This window comes from Haliotis cracherodii, unplaced genomic scaffold (genome assembly GCF_022045235.1).
Source record: "Haliotis cracherodii isolate W230 unplaced genomic scaffold, xgHalCrac1.p SCAF_3, whole genome shotgun sequence".
NCBI lineage: Eukaryota > Metazoa > Mollusca > Gastropoda > Lepetellida > Haliotidae > Haliotis > Haliotis cracherodii.
This window is the reverse complement of record NW_027266286.1, coordinates 6,680,636-6,697,695: the sequence shown is the minus strand read 5'-3', so window position 1 is coordinate 6,697,695 and position 17,060 is coordinate 6,680,636. Positions and strand designations below refer to the sequence as shown.

At 39.5% G+C, this 17,060-nt stretch overlaps 1 protein-coding gene across 1 annotated transcript in view; it reads right to left on the bottom strand.

Annotated features, from left to right (window-relative positions):
- Positions 1 to 204: 204 nt before the first annotated feature.
- The window catches only part of LOC139475798 (USP6 N-terminal-like protein), a 48,942-nt gene continuing 32,086 nt past the window's right edge, over positions 205 to 17,060 (bottom strand). Inside the window, exons 7-14 of the mRNA XM_071259000.1 lie at positions 15,338 to 15,445; positions 13,528 to 13,637; positions 12,661 to 12,775; positions 11,432 to 11,486; positions 9,844 to 9,938; positions 8,233 to 8,298; positions 6,571 to 6,670; positions 205 to 5,831 (exon numbers count right to left, since the gene is read on the bottom strand). Coding sequence (XP_071115101.1) covers positions 4,777 to 5,831; positions 6,571 to 6,670; positions 8,233 to 8,298; positions 9,844 to 9,938; positions 11,432 to 11,486; positions 12,661 to 12,775; positions 13,528 to 13,637; positions 15,338 to 15,445 — 1,704 coding nt within the window. The 3' untranslated portion in view covers positions 205 to 4,776. The remainder of the gene's footprint in view (positions 5,832 to 6,570; positions 6,671 to 8,232; positions 8,299 to 9,843; positions 9,939 to 11,431; positions 11,487 to 12,660; positions 12,776 to 13,527; positions 13,638 to 15,337; positions 15,446 to 17,060) is intronic.

The following is a 17,060-nucleotide window of genomic DNA, read 5'->3' as shown; positions in this document are numbered from 1 at the left end:
GAACAATTCCACAGAACTCACACACACTGTCAGACACAGAGCAACACTGAGCTGTAATGTTGCCAACAACACAAGGACACCATGATGGGCCTGTCCAATATACAGAAGAATCATGTACATCATTAAGCATATCTACACAGAGCTGAACACGTGGATGTGCGTTTACTTCATGGCAGAGCTGAGGCTGGAACAATACACCATCACAGTACGGTACAGTAAGAGCAGGGCTTCACGCCACTGTTGCTGGTACTAGCAAGCCAGCAATATCTTGGGGACATCAAGAACGGGTGGAATCAGAACGAAGAGGGTGGAGACTACAACCTGATTTTCGGGATGATGAACCATCGCTTTAGTGAGTGAGTATTGTTTTACGCCACTTTAACAATATTCAGGCAACACTGTGGCAGGGAACACCAAAAATGGGCTTCAGACACTGTGCCCATGAAGAGAACCAAACCAAATTTTCGGGATGATTAACCATCACTTCAATGAGCAAGTGAGCAAGTATGGTTTAACAGCACTCTTAGCAATATTTCAGCAAGGGGACATCAGAAACAGACCTCACCCTTTGTACCCAGGGGAATCGTACCCGGGTCTTCAGCATGACAAGCGAAAGCTTTAACCACTAGGCCACCTCACCCCATCACTGTGATATGTAGCTATTAAGAGTGAAACCTTGTTGGTCTTAACAACACTGTTTCTACATTTCTGGATAAACACAATGTTTCGATGTAATGTTCTTCATATATATGTAAACAGAGCTCGAAGAGTCATCAGGGAAGTTTGGTGTTTATAACACTCTCTCAAGACATAAAACATTTTTAATTGATTAACTATTGTTTAATAACCTGCTCATTCAGAGTCTACTAACTGCTGTTACCTATTTGATTTACAGTAACTAAGTCCTATATTCAATGTGATCCTGAACATGTCCTGAACATATTTTTTTCTAATTTCATTGTTTTGCCAATAATAAAATACACTTCTACTTTTCCAATTAAGAATGTAGTTGTCATATGTTTCTTATCCTCACGAAACAGTGTGATACATGCAAACTGTAATGTGAATTTGGTGTACCATTTCAGCCGTTGGTGTCCATGTGGGGAGACTTGAGGGTAGCAATTACCAAAGCTAACTAAGCTTGCTGCAATAAGGCAGACAATGTTACCTTCCTTGTAATGAATGGAAGCAATACCGACCAGACCCTCCTGAACATTCACAGTACCAGCAAACTACAGACTAATAAATGTTACACACAATATGCAATCCTTCCATCTATCAGCAACTGGGTCACAACAGTGAAAATCACAGCAAAACAAATCTTTTCTTTGCATCCTCATCACCTGAGTATATCACTGCGCATCTCTACCGGACTGCCCTTCCATGACGAGGATGGTCACTTGAGGAGGTATTCAGGCCATCACTCAAACCAGGTACAAAAATCATCAACGTCTAAAAAAAGTATATGGATAACTCTGAAAATAAAAGATCTCCTCTAAAATGACACTGTCACCAGTCTGCCAAACAGTTCTGATTGTAGTACATTGGTAAACAATTAGTCTCAAGTTTCATATTTTAATCAGGAAATATGAGTCAGCTGAGTCTACTTAATCAAAAATCAATTTTTCTTAACTTGACATAAGAAGTGATGCTCAAGTTGCAAACTGTATGATGCTGGCGTAGCTGTTACTCCCCATCTGGACACTCGGTAATACTTTAACATGGGAAACACTGTGCACGAACCCTGTTTAACCTGACAGCCATGTTGCACCGACTGAAGAAGACATTAACATGAGGGATTACGTGGAAGACAATATAAGTGCAGTGGCCTGGGGATGAGATCAGTAAAGTATTCAGACACTAACCGGACCACCTGCTTCTTTAATGCCATCAAGCCAAAACATTTTCTTAAAAGACCTGTCACACAATCACCAGTTGAAGGAGCACTACTGGTTTTGATATCATTTGGGACCGGTTTTGCTCTAACAACAGCAAAAATAGAAAAACATTTCCTTGTATCTGAAGCATTTGTTTATAGAACTGTATTCATTTATTTATAAATGAGAAGCAAATATTGATACAATATATAAAAGTCTTTCCCAATTAAATAGAGATTCATGAAGACAATTCAATAACTCATAATTGGAAACTTCTGAAATCTATAATATCAAGACATAAATCATGTATCAAGTCTATTCACATGAGGTTCTGATATAAACCATGTCCAAACTACCCTTAATATGTGCATCACTGGAGATGGTAGCGCAGAGTAAGATACGTTTCTAGGTCTTGTGCTACATACTTAAGAGGTGTATGAAGATTCACATTTCAAATTTTTACCTTTGGTGTGTGTGAAGGGGGGGGTCATGTTCTGCATTTTTAGACATGGTGGGTGGTCGCTCGATGCTAGGGCTTGGTGTTAAGAGGGCAAAACGGGGGAGCGAGTTTGGTTGTCAAATCAGATGTGATGAATTCATCGGCACTTTTCTCATACAAAGGTATCCTGTCCCCTAAACACCTCCCCTGTATACCCTGGTACCACATCCATTCTATCAAGTTCCCCATAGCCAATACCAAACCACCCTGACTAGCCAATATCATTGTAAGTTTCAAACACAAATATTGCTTGCATAGGTCAAAGTTAAAGATGAGGGCGTGACCAGATCATGTCACCCTGATGAGAAGTGATAACTATCGATAAGGGGACTGGATTTGATGTGTGCCAGGTAAACTCCCCCAGGAAGGTGTAGAGTGACAATGTGTGCCCCAGGAACCAATATCATATGTTATACTTACAGGAGCACCCGGTGTTGTCCTCATGGCCCCAAGATTCTAATCAGAAGATTTAGGAAACATGATAAAAAATAATTCACAGGGCAATCAAAGATGGTATTAAACTGTAATTCACCACGAAATATAAGATGGTATTAAACTGTATTTCACAGTGAAATGTAAGATGGTATTAAACTGTAATTCACCACGAAATATAAGATGGTATTAAACTGTAATTCACAGTGAAATGTAAGATGGTATTAAACTGAAATTCACAGCGATATCAAAGATGGTATCAAACTGTAGTTCACAGCGATATCAAAGTTCATATTAAACTGTAGTTCACAGCAATATCAAAGTTCATATCAAACTGTAGTTCACAGTGATATCAAAGTTCATATCAAACTGTAGTTCACAGCGATATCAAAGTTCATATCAAACTGTAGTTCACAGCGATATCAAAGTTCATATTAAACTGTAGTTCACAGCGATATCAAAGTTCATATCAAACTGTAGTTCACAGCGATATCAAAGTTCATATTAAACTGTAGTTCACAGCGATATCAAAGATCATATTAAACTTTAGTTCAGGGAGATAAAATTAATCTTATTAAAATGTAAGTTCATCAATGATTATTTTTAAACTAATGATAATGTTCAATCAACATTATTATGTTCAGAAATGCCGATAACTTACATCCTTCTCCGGAGGAGATTCTCCCTCAGGAGAAAACATCAAGATCAGAATAGAACTCGAATCTTGACAACATCTCTATCAGGTAAGGCCCTGTTCCACAGTGATCTTAGTGCTAATATCATCAGTAAACCTCTATCAGAGTTACAATCATGGCACTAATATTGCTTGTTTGAACAAGCCCTAAACCTGTTCCACAAAGCGATCTTAGCGCTAATACTATTGTAAATCTGTTACAATAGCCTTGTTTGAACTGCTCCATGGACCTGTGTGACCAAGTGACCTCACCTCTTCAAGTGTTGCACGATAGCACTAAGAGCACTTGATCATTCAGGCCCAGGGGAGCTAAATAAAGGAATTTTCACTGTCAGTCTTTTCCAGAAAAGTCCAAGTTTAATAAAAAAGCTATACTTTATTACTCAGCTTTTCACTTTTTTCACTGCTTTTAAACCATACAAAAATTGAAATAGGTCGTGCTGAAAGTTCCGACAACTTAGGAATCATGACTAAAGTCTAACATCAGCCACAGCTTAGAAGTAGGTATCTGGGGATATTCAATGTTGCTATAGTAACAGTTACCATGGCTACACAATGAACATGACACACAGAACAAAACTGTTTTGATCATGTTAAGTTCATGTTTGGTTGTACAAAAGATGGGAGGTTTTGATGAAGTCACAAAGCAAAGCGTTCTCTCTGTTAAGCTTGAAGCTTGAAGCTCTCGTACACATTACCATCAAGCGAAATAACCCATTATCACAGACAAGGTCTCTAAAACAGATGTGAGTAAAAGTTGGAGTGAGTAACATCAGTGGTGATAGTATAGTAAAGACGTTACCATTGCTCAACAATCTAAAAGCCCTATACATTCAACATACAGCAATACAATTGGTCAAATCAGTGAATGATTATAAAATCACATACAAAACAATCATGTACATATTATCAAATCGGTTTGAACTTGTAAATGCTACACACATCATTGGTGGTTCCAAAATCTGTAACCTTGAATTCATAACAATGACATGCTCCTCTGGAGAAAATAATAAATGACAATGAGAAAACTATGGACAGACGACAGCAAAGCGGACATTTGCCAAAAAGTATTCCCTAATTATAGAAATTGGTTGAACAAATTCTGAATTTTTCAATCGAGAAACATCCTTACCAAAAGACATGGCAAACATTGACAAAAGGATTTCACTGAATTCTAACAAATCTGTCAAACCTAGTTATGATCATGAGGATGTTGAAGATGTTACTGTCATTTACGTGAAGAATAAATAACCTAAGTGTAGTGATGCGCTTGTTCAAAGAAAGACTGTTTCCTTGTGGGACTTGGTGTGGATGACCCTTCTTGACGTACTGGACGTCTCTCGGACCTGGCGTGAGATTTGACGCTCGACCCGGACACCGTTCTGGTGCTCAACCTCCCGGTGATCTGTACGGTCGGAAAACTGACTTTGATGAAGACTATCCTCTGTGCGGGTTAGTCTCATGTTGGTAGATATTTGATCGTGTCCGTTCATCACAACCATTTCACTGTCAGTATGTACCGTCATGTAGCCATCAGACTTGCTCTGCGGCATTGACGGACGTAGCGTTCCTGTGTCCGAGTAATCCTCCATTCCATTCAGGTTATCGTAGTCCGATGCTTCCGACGATGGCTGTGTTTCAGCTTCCATGGGCTCCACTTTAACATCGACCACGGTGATGGGATGAACTACTTCATATCGTTGGTGATACTCCGATGTGGCCATTCTGGGAGGTTCTACATGCTCGTATTCAGGAGTCTTGTCCGGATCAAAATCGGACACCCGATCAAGTGTTTGTGTACTGTGACCAAGATTGAGGCTGTTCATCTCTGAAGCATCAGCGAACGATGTGCGCGAACTGGGCACAGATGTCCTCACACTGTAATCTACTAAGGACATTCTGGAGTTGCCAGCAGTATCGTAGTACGATGATCCGTCTATAGAGTACTCGGACAACCGACTCGATTGTATAGAACGAGTATCAGTCCGACTGCGCGACATTTCAGGGGTACCATTTGTGCCCAAGTTGCGCTTTCGGAGATATGCTGCCTTTCCACCTCTGGGATTCCGTCGGAAATGTTCATCTATAGATTCTACCGTTCTCCTCCCTATCAACTGATCTATGCTGGGCTCAATATCTAGCCCAAATGGAAGTGTAGGAGACTCGTTATTTTTTGCTTTTGGTGGGACGTCCATCCTGGCTTTTCGGAGTTCCTCCATACAGATCTGAAGCTGCTCGACCACAACGTCATCGTCATAGCTGAAGTCCTTCTCAAGATTGCTCTGGAAGAAGGACAAGAGGTCGTCCATCTGCATCCGACCAATTCGTCCTGGGAAGGAGGACAAATATCAAAATTAACATTATTATTGTACATGCATTGAAATAAACCAGACACATCAAACATAGAATAAGTAATATTTTTAGATCAATAACCTTGCTTTGTTCAATTCAGGAAACATTTTCAGGAAACACGTACCACTGAACATTGTCATTTTCTAATCGGACCAGTCATCCCAGGCACCGTTATTTGAAGAGGACAGTTGTGTCCCTTCAGCATGTCATGATACTGAGGTCATGATACTGAGGTCGTGTACTTGTCCAGATCATAATCACTGGTTTGTCAGCACAATATCCAGCTCATGTGTTTCACCTCAATGCTAAACATCTAAAACTTGCATCACTTTGGGCTTGAATTCTTCACACACCTTGACATAATTGATACTGTTGAAAATGGCGGTAAAACAAACTCAATCACTCACTAACTCACTCCAGTCTTGTGACAATCATAATACAATGAGGAAATTGTGCCGCAGAATCCTAAGGGGTCGTAAGATGTTCAAATATATACTACATTCATATCTTGTATGTATTTACTCAGGACAGATGTGGAATGTGAGTGTGTGTTCAGGGTTAGAAATTGGCACTAGTCCTATAGTCCTTGCCAATCTGCCCAATAGTTAAGGTATCATAAGGACCAGTAAATATTTTTAAGGATTTTGCTATATATTATCATTATAAGGACTAGTTGACCAAAAATGTTTCTACCGCTGGTGTTGGTGAGTACGTACTTCTGTGCATCTTGACAATACAGTAGGACATCCCCGTGAGCACTCGGTCCCCCTCCAGCATCCACACGTCCCACAGTCGCAGAGTCAGGTGGAAGGGAGTCTGGCAAACAACATACAGACTTTGATAGGCACTTAGAAGAAACATGAATACATGGCAATTTGTAAATTGTTTATATCTTATGTTTTAAGCATATTTAAATCTACAGGCTGTTAAGCATAAAAAAGTGCCATGTATTCATACAGATTATTGTTACAACATAAGTATAGGCAAGACAACAAAAGAAATCACATTGGTTTACTAATGTCATAGTCTCATAAACAAACATAAAAACTTATATTTTAATTCTGATTTCAGATTTGTTCAAAAAATAATTTTTCTTTACTAATATGATTTATATATTAAAAAAGCATTCCATAATCAGAGTATTATGTTTATTTTGAACTTATCCTACATTACATATTGCATATTGTGGTCTTACTACCAAAGTCCTCACTGGACGATCTATCAGCGTATTCCGTACTCTTTTGCCCAACATGACCTCCATGACCCTTGTGACATGTGGTGTGGAAAGACACTCCCCTGTATGCCACTATTCCCTTCTTCACAAACTAAGTGGATTGTGAGAGACGAGATCTTACCTGATGGTTTTTTTCAAATTCTATCTTTGTTGGATGAATTTCAAACTGGGAAGCGAAAATTTGATGATTTTCAGCAATCATAAGATTTCATAATATCCACTTTCCTATCTTTTATTCATTTTCATTGTTATCGTAATTGGAAAATTATTTTAAAAGGAATTTTATATCTTATCTGTCATCACCCATTTCCTGATAACAGTGGCTTTCCACTCAGTAACATGAGAAAATACCGGGAAACACAATGTATCACTGCTTATGAAGATTTGTTCGATCTTTGAATTGTTCATTAGAATGCTTATGACTTCAGTAATATGATAATAACCTCCCCCTGGGTATTTTGCGAAGCTGTAACACATGATTTTAGTTGATAGAAATTGGTTTCTAAGGAGGCTTTCTTGAGGAAATCTGCTACAAGGATCATGATTGGTCAAATTCAAGCATGAGACTTAAGGCAGCCAATCATGGATACTGTCCTCGTGAATGATAGATTTAGACAATAGGTTTTGAATAATCAAATGTTCACTTCCCAGTATGAAATTCACCCAGCAAAGATACAATTTGAAAAAAAACCAGTTAAGATCTCGTCTTTCACAATCTGCTTAGTTATTGAAGAAGGGAATAATGGCAGCACATGTCACAAGGGTCATGGAGGTCCTGCTGGGCAAAAAAGTTACCGAAGATGCTGATAGATCATAGAACTTCGGTAGAAAGAGCAATGTGCATTATGTATGCAGAATAAGTTAAAAATATAGGTCTTAAATCTTAACTTGAATACTGCTATCAGATCTATTTTCCAAAAAAAATCTTATATTTGGGTCAAAATCCCAGAATAATTAAAATTCAAATCTGCAAATAATCAGATCTGAAGCAAACACATAAAACAGTGTTGAGAAACCTCATCTTTGTCTTCACAAACCGAACTTGTTCTCTTCAAGCACTGATGCATGTTCATTTTCCCTTAACACGTATCATTTACTAAAGTATTGCTCTCATTCAACAGTAAGTTCCAGTGCTTGTACTCACCCTGTCTAGGAAGCACTGAAGGAACCACTTGATGGTGTAGAGTGTTGGGTAAATCTCATTCCTCTCCTGCAAGTCAATCAGCCAACACTCAATCAGATGATGCATTTTACATATGTACATGGTGACAAAGGCTAACTATCTGAAAAACACATACACTATATTCATCCTGTTTACTTGGGAGTTTGGGTGAGGTGGCAGTTTATTAAAGATTATAGTCCGTAAATCCCCCAAATATGAGTTGAACTGACAGTTTCCTGTGCTTCTTGTTCTGTGTTAAGTTATGGAGGAGGGGCAGCTTTCCAGGTGGCAGTATTCAAGGGGACAACTGTCTCAGAATGTCTCATATTCAATATCCACAAAAAGTTTTTAAAAGTTTTTAAAAATTTACATTTACATTACTTAGGCTAAAAACTATAATAGTCTTGGTTCTCAGGTACCGCCCAAATCATCATAAAGTTCGCCGCACGTTTCAGTTTTTATTTCCAATTTTAAAAAAAAATTAAAATCCTTAAATATTCCAAGTCCAACGGTAGCCAAATTCTGTATTCCAGTATTTTACTCATCAAGGAATACATTTATGTATGGAGGACCTTTCCAAGGTTGTTTGTACACAACTGTATAGTTGGTTACATACTAGTTTGAACAACAAAAAGACAAAACAATGTTACCAGTAATTGATATTACGAGCAACATTCCAGGCCACAACGCACAATTAACTACGTTCACAAGCCTGGCCACCCGATCCATCTGGTCATGTCTTACGACCAGCATAAGTTACTGGGGACCAATTCTAACACGGAATCCCAACTGGGATGTTTAACAAAGGATGCTTGAAATCAGTGTTTGAAATAATTTTAACACCAAACAAGACAGGCGAGCAGGTGACCCATAAGTGTTGCCTGCCCATCCTCAAAGTTACCTGCCTGCATTCAGACATCATAAATATTGAAAAATCGCAAAAATTAACATACAAATCATGTCTTGATTCAATTGAAATAATGTAAACAATAACTTGAGAATCTACAAGGAGTTATTATAATACTGAATACATGAGTAGTCTTAAACCTATCTGCCAGACAGTCGGGCAGGTGGAGAACAATTTCATGCAGCCCAACAGAAAAGTTACCAGCCACGGGCAGGTGGGCAGGCATTTATTTCAGACAAAGCATGAAATATTTTGTTAATAAAATGTAGATGTTCCAATAGTTAGAATGTAAACTAAAGTTACTGTGTATTGATATTTTATGGACGTTTTATTTGCACTATTATATGCTTTACCTGATCTTATACCTGCATGTTAACCAGAAATGATCATCAGAGTTAACTGCCCCTGATGTTTGAATATATTTGTCTGTTGACATTCATGCATCATTGATGTCAGACATGTGTACGGCTCTGCTAATAAATCTTGTATCCAACAAGAGTAGTTGAAGCCTCTAACAAACGGTTAGCACTATGGGGAATTCAACACCAATTAAAGCAGATGCTGAATACATTGACTAGGTACATTCATACTCAACAAAGTCCCATGCATTGTCAATAAGTATCAGTTGGTGTATGAATGAACATTACTGTTATATCAGCATAAAAGTACATAATTCTGTATCTTACCAGATGTTTTCGGATTTTGGGAAGGAACTTTTTCAAGACAACGTCATGATGTTCTTGAAATCGCAGGAGTTTGGGGAATCCATGGATGAAGAACCCTGAACACAAAAAGTACTGGGTAAACATCTGGAGCATCAACTGGAGGAAGATGGTCACAGTGAGGTGAAGTGGGCTTACACCAAGATCAGACTTTGGCCTGCCTTGTAATTATCGCTGAATCTGCAATTATCTAGCTTTTCATAGGAAAATGTGTCTGTTTGTTGTTTTAAAGCCACGTTTAACTATATAATGGCAGCCTGTAAAGAATGGAGTGAGTAATATATTGTGAACAACGATCAATGTCATCAGGGTACGAAAACACGCAATCAACCAAGTCGTCGAGTCTGACCATCCAATCAATTAGGTCACCTCATGACTACCACAGGTTGATTGGTTGGTTGGTTTGTTGTTCAGTAATATTCCAGCTATATGACGGCGGTCTGTAAAGAGTCTGGACCAGACAATCCAGTGATTGATATCATGAGCATCGATTCACGCAATTGGGATCGATGACATGCATCAACCAAGTCAGCGAGCCTGACCACCCAATCCCATTAGTCGCCTCTTACGACAAGCATATTCGCCTTTTACGGCAAGCATGGGTTGCTGAAGACCTATTCTAATCTGGATCTTCACGGGTCTTACAGGTTGACATGCAATCAACGATGACCACCCAATCGATTAGGTCGTAACCAGCTTAGGTTGCTGAGGACCTATTCTAACAAAAATTCCCCACAGAATGAAAAAGATTCAACTGCAACACTTTGCACAGCCATGTGGGGTAAAGTAAAAGACGCTTCACTCAGATTAGCCATGTAAGTATTGTCTGAATCTGTTTCAGCACTGTACCAGCAGGACGAGTCTGTCACAGAATTCAAGGCCTTTTAAGGGACTTAAAATTTCTCTTAGAGTCTTTAAGGTCTTATAAAGGCATTTTGTCTTTTATTCCAGGCCTTTCCAGTCTAAGTGAGCATTAAGGGGCGTTCACTATTGTGTGAAACTAGACTTGGCTACCCCACCATTCTTTGGCTAGAAGAACACTGATTAACTCAAGTACCAAGTATCAAGTACAACAATATGACTTTTAACGAGTTAAAGTATGGCATTTATCATATATGTATCCTTTCTCTGTCAACTAAAGTTCATCTCAAGGCGTCAATAGTGGTAATCTGACCGTGGTTGCTGTTAATAAGGTGAGTTGTGCAAGTTCCGATCGCACACACAAATTTGCCGAAATTAATTAAAACAATATTAAAAGGAATTTTGAATAAAATTAATGAAATAACATACAAACATAAGTCTAGATATACAATGAACACTTTTTATAACTAGAGAGTGTAATTACATGATTAATTTGCATACTTCAGAACGGATTTGTTGACATGGTATTTCCAGTGTTACGTGCTCACGGTAGTCATTGCGTTTGGCAAAAAAAACACCATCAAAACTCATTATGGCATGTATAATGCGCACCCCATTCTACACAGCTGTGTTTTTGGAAAAAAAGTGTGCACAATATTCAGGAAAATACGGTACTGAATCCAGTTCCTACCATGCACTGTGTGTCTCTCTGTGACAAACAACTGGGACAGACCCCAAAAGGCCTCCTGAAATCATATAATATATATTATCAAGTATAGTTAAGAATGAGATTCCAAGATCTGAACCCTATAGTTTAGTTTGTTTATTGTTTATTGCTGCACTCAGCAATATTCCAGCTATATCATTAAATATGACAACGGTCTGAAAATAATTGAGTCTGGACCAGACAATCCAGTGATTGATATCATGACCATAGATCCATTGGGATACAATGACAGCGAGTCTGACCACCCAATCCCTGTTAGTCATCTCTTACGATAAGCATAGTCGCCTCTTACAAACATGGGTTTTGCAGAATGAACATGAGTTGTGGCAACATAGTTCATTGTGGGTATTTAATAATAGCAAGCATACTTTTGTTAAACATTATTGATGAATGTCAAAACATATGATTAAAATAACATTTTCAAAATAAAAAAAATCTTGTCATCAAGATCATTTAGTTGTCAGAGACAAAACTATTTCTTGTTAATAACATATATTCAGCAATACAACATCAATGTCACAGTAGTCCTAGTGGTCGACAGTGTGAGCACCCAACAGGGTATGAATACAGGGGGGGCCTAGCTAACTCAAGTCCTTGGGACCAATGGAACAAACAGTTACCATCAACATGATAAAATTACATTGTCTTAGAGAAAGTTATTATCATATGAGCTGTTTAATCCCGAAGCTAGATTTTTTGTGCCAAATGTAGCATCACAAGGACCTATACATCCTTGCAAAAAGCATCGTAATCAAAATAGCCCAGATGCCAACTATCTTCATGTAAAAAAAACAAGTCCGGACCAGACAAACCAGTGACTGATATTATTAGTTACATCCCAAGACATCAGGTACGATAACACACAATCAACCGTAAGTGACAAAGTCACAGTAAGTGAGTATGGTTTTAAGCCGCTTTTAGCAATATCGAGCAATATCGAGCAATATCGAGCAATATCAAGGCGGGGGACACCAGAAATGGGCTTCACACATTGTACACACGTCGGGAATCGAACCGGGTCTTCAGCGTGACGAGAGAACACTTTACCACTCGGCTACCTGACCGCCCCACCAAGTCACAGAGACCACCAGATCCTTTAAGTCGCCACTTCTAACCCAGAATCCCCATAGTCCTTATATTGATATGTCAGATGAACAAGTGAGCTGGAGACACTACTTCCTGGTAGGTAATACCTCTTCATTGAGGTACATGAGCAGTAGGGCAGCGATCTCACTCATGCCCTGGCAGTAGCCCAGTTCTGTGTTGTACACCGAGTAGGCAGCCAGCACATGGAACAGGGCCTGTTGCCTGCAACACACAAGAGCAAAACATCACTACTGTTCAGAGATACCAATTAAAGGCAATTCTATCTATTTACTTATATATTTGCTGTTTAATGCCACACCAGCTATCTGTCAGCATGTAAATGTCAGGTAAATAATCAATTCTGAACCAGAATTTTTAATCCCAATAAAGCTTGAAACAGTAAAGATGTCTTCGAAAATATTGTTCTGAAATTAGTCAGAAATATAACAGAATAGCAATCACAATTAAAGTCACTGATTACTCTTTTGACAAACAAATCATCTTGTACATTGCACCAAAGAAACTGTAAACTTGAAAAGCTAAATCTATGTGACTATACATGTGATGATTTCCCAACACTACTGAAAGAAAAGATTGACATAAAGTATGATGCAAATGGCTCACACACTGTCCTCGGGGATAGATACAGACACTAGTCTGTTATTCCGAGACTGCTAACAATCGAGACAGACCAGTTGTTTCATATCAATATCTAGTTATTTAACATAACGAGCTGCAGATTAATTGGCTATGGTTGATGGTGGTTGTTGGTTGGTTTGTTGTTTTACGCAGCACTCAGCAATATTCCAGCTATATGACGGCGGTCTGTAAACAATCAAGTCTGGACCAGACAATCCAGTGATTGATATGCAGTGACAGATGAAGGAGTAAGCACTTCAAAATGTTGTGTTCCTCATAATAAGGAAGTTGACATCCTCTTCTCTTCCTGTTCATCTGCCTGGTTCTGCACTCACTTGACACCGTATCTTTCTCTGAACATGATGTGGTTCCTGTATGTCCGGTTCACATCCAAGTCAATCTGACGAATGTGGGTAGACGTCCTCCTGGCACGGTCTCTCATTTTCTGAATACAAAAAAAAGAAGATGTTTTATATTTCCACCAGACTGAAATGTATTCAATGACATAACAGAGCCAATTTTGTCTTCAGCAAATAATGCATTTTGGTTGATAAATATAACATAAATAAGCACCAAGCATCCTTCCTGTCTTAACTGTTACATATAGTACCTACCTACCTGTAAACTACTCCACCTACTTCAGGAGTAACTCCACCTACTTCAGGTGTAACTCCACCTCCCAAGTAAACACTTCAGGTGTAACTCCACCTACTTCAGGTGTAACTCCACCTCCCAAGTAAACACTTCAGGTGTAACTGCACCTCCCCAGTAAACACTTCAGGTGTAACTCCACCGCCCCAGTAAACACTTCAGGTGTAACTCCACCTACTTCAGGTGTAACTCCACCTACTTCAGGTGTAACTCCACCTCCACAGTAAACACTTCAGGTGTAACTCCACCTCCCATGTAAACACTTTAGGTGTAACTCCACCTCCCCAGTAAACACTTCAGGTGTAACTCCACCTCCACAGTAAACACTTCAGGTGTAACTCCACCTACTTCAGGTGTAACTCAACCTCCCTAGTAAACACTTCAGGTGTAACTCCACCTCCCATGTAAACACTTTAGGTGTATCTCCACCTCCCCAGTAAACACTTCAGGTGTAACTCCACCTCCCCAGTAAACACTTCAGGTGTAACTCCACCGCCCCAGTAAACACTACAGGTGTAACTCCACCTCTCAAGTAAACACTTCAGGTGTTACTCCACCTCCCCAGTAAACACTTCAGGTGTAACTCCACCTCCCCAGTAAACACTACAGGTGTAACTCCACCTCCCCAGTAAACACTACAGGTGTAACTCCACCTCCCCAGTAAACACTACAGGTGTAACTCCACCACCCCAGTAAACACTACAGGTGTTACTCCACCTCCCCAGTAAACACTTCAGGTGTAACTCCACCTCCCCAGTAAACACTACAGGTGTAACTCCACCTCCCCAGTAAACACTACAGGTGTAACTCCACCTCCCCAGTAAACACTACAGGTGTAACTCCACCACCCCAGTAAACACTACAGGTGTAACTCCACCTCCCCAGTAAACACTTCAGGTGTAACTCCACCTCCCCAGTAAACACTTCAGGTGTAACTCCACCTCCCCAGTAAACACTTCAGGTGTAACTCCACCTCCCCAGTTAACACTTCAGGTGTAACTCCGCCTCCACAGTAAACACTTCAGGTGTAACTCCACCTCCGCCTCCACAGTTAACACTTCAGGTGTAACTCCGCCTCCACAGTAAACACTTCAGGTGTAACTCCACCTCTCAAGTAAACACTTCAGGTGTTACTCCACCTCCCCAGTAAACACTTCAGGTGTAACTCCACCTCCCCAGTAAACACTACAGGTGTAACTCCACCTCCCCAGTAAACACTACAGGTGTAACTCCACCTCCCCAGTAAACACTACAGGTGTAACTCCACCTCCCCAGTAAACACTACAGGTGTAACTCCACCTCCCCAGTAAACACTTCAGGTGTAACTCCACCTCCCCAGTAAACACTTCAGGTGTAACTCCACCTCCCAAGTAAACACTTCAGGTGTAACTCCACCTCCCCAGTAAACACTTCAGGTGTAACTCCACCTACCCTGTAAACACTTCAGGTGCAACTCCACCTCCCCAGTAAACACTACAGGTGTAATCCACCTACCCGGTACACTCCATCCTGCTCTGCCTTGATCTTGGTGATGTTGAGGATTCGAGACCACACCTCTCCACGGAGTCGGTCCGGGATTCCCTTATAGATCCTCCTTGTTAACTGACAGTTGTCATAAAATACCAGCATTAGCAAAATAATATTTGAAAACATCTGGTATCTAATCTACATCCTACAATCTCCTGCATAAAAGAACTGCTCCACCTACAAACCCACAATCAGACTCAGTGACTGTCCACACTCTGAAGCAAACTAATCTAACTCAGTGGCTCTTTTCATCGTGTACTTATACAATTCTAGCATGAACACAAGTTCCACCACAGTACAAAAGCTTTTAATGAGAAGCTAATAACTTACAAGTAATATTACACACAAATCATTTATAATAAAAACTCTTTAAAACATAAAATATACAGAGATTGTTCAATTACTTCCTAGTTATTTTAAGACTGTGATAGGGCAATCAAACAGAAACTTCATTAACATCAAATACAACAGAATCACTAATCTACTCCCCAAAAACAGAGGGTGAGAAAATAACATTAAATCAAAGTGAATTCCTTTCCACAGCAACATGTGTGTTACTTAAGAACATTTCATTAATACTATCAGGATCAGTGTGGCACGTGTGATGATCACGTAAGTTTGTCAAGGAAGGAACCAGAACTGGTGATAATCCATTAAAATAAAATTTATTTAAAAACAGTGAGTGAGTTAGGTTTAACGCCACTTTTAACAGTATTCCTATTTAAAAACAGAAGACAAATACAATTTGAAAATTAAAAAAACAAACAGGCATCACTTCTGCTTTAACACACTATGTAGCAAGTACTTGTAAGTGGAAATTACACAAGATGTCTATAATGGACTTCTTATAATAAAGACAATATTCAAAGTAAAGCGGTAATCAAACAGAAACAAGCCTGGGCCATTCTGTACAAGGGAATATATATTTACACAATTTTCTCCTCAAAAGAACTTGATGGAACTTCTGATAGAATGTTTTGTACAGGATGGCCCTGCTGTCATAGTAACAGAACTATAGCAGTTATCTAGCAAACTCATCACACTGCCTAGACTAAATAATGTACACAAACAACTTCTCAGGCAAAGCAACACATCAGAACGACTGAAGCATCCATAAAATCTAAATACTTTTTAATGATGGCTGATCAATGTCAAGTGATATGCAGTCAGTACTTAGTTTTTAAAATCCTAGTTTGTCGTGTCAAAACAACAAACAGTGAATTTACAGTGAAAAATTCAACAGTTTATAAGGACACGTTAGGTTCACGGTACCTACGGGAAACAATGGTTACATATCCATCTCCCAGTAAACAGTGTAATGGAGCACTTGATGAAGTGTTTCACACTGGGTACCATGTCATGTCTGGTTGTGGTCTGTTTACACAAGTGGATCAACTTGTCATGGCAGTCTTGGCAACCACGCATGACGGCATCTTTGTCTCACAGCAGCAGAAGCTCACATGGTGACGCTTCATGGAAACAGCACACATTGCTTATTCATGTTTAACGGAAGTAGGTGAAATTGGGTTTAACGTCGCGTCCAAGATTACTGCACTTACATAGCGACATGCATGGACATGTGAGTGTGGCTGCTTGTACTAGTCCAGACTGATGCCGATTTATAGTGCTAGCTCACTGAGATACCATGCCGCAGTTTAACATGAATACCCCACTCAGACACAGGATACTG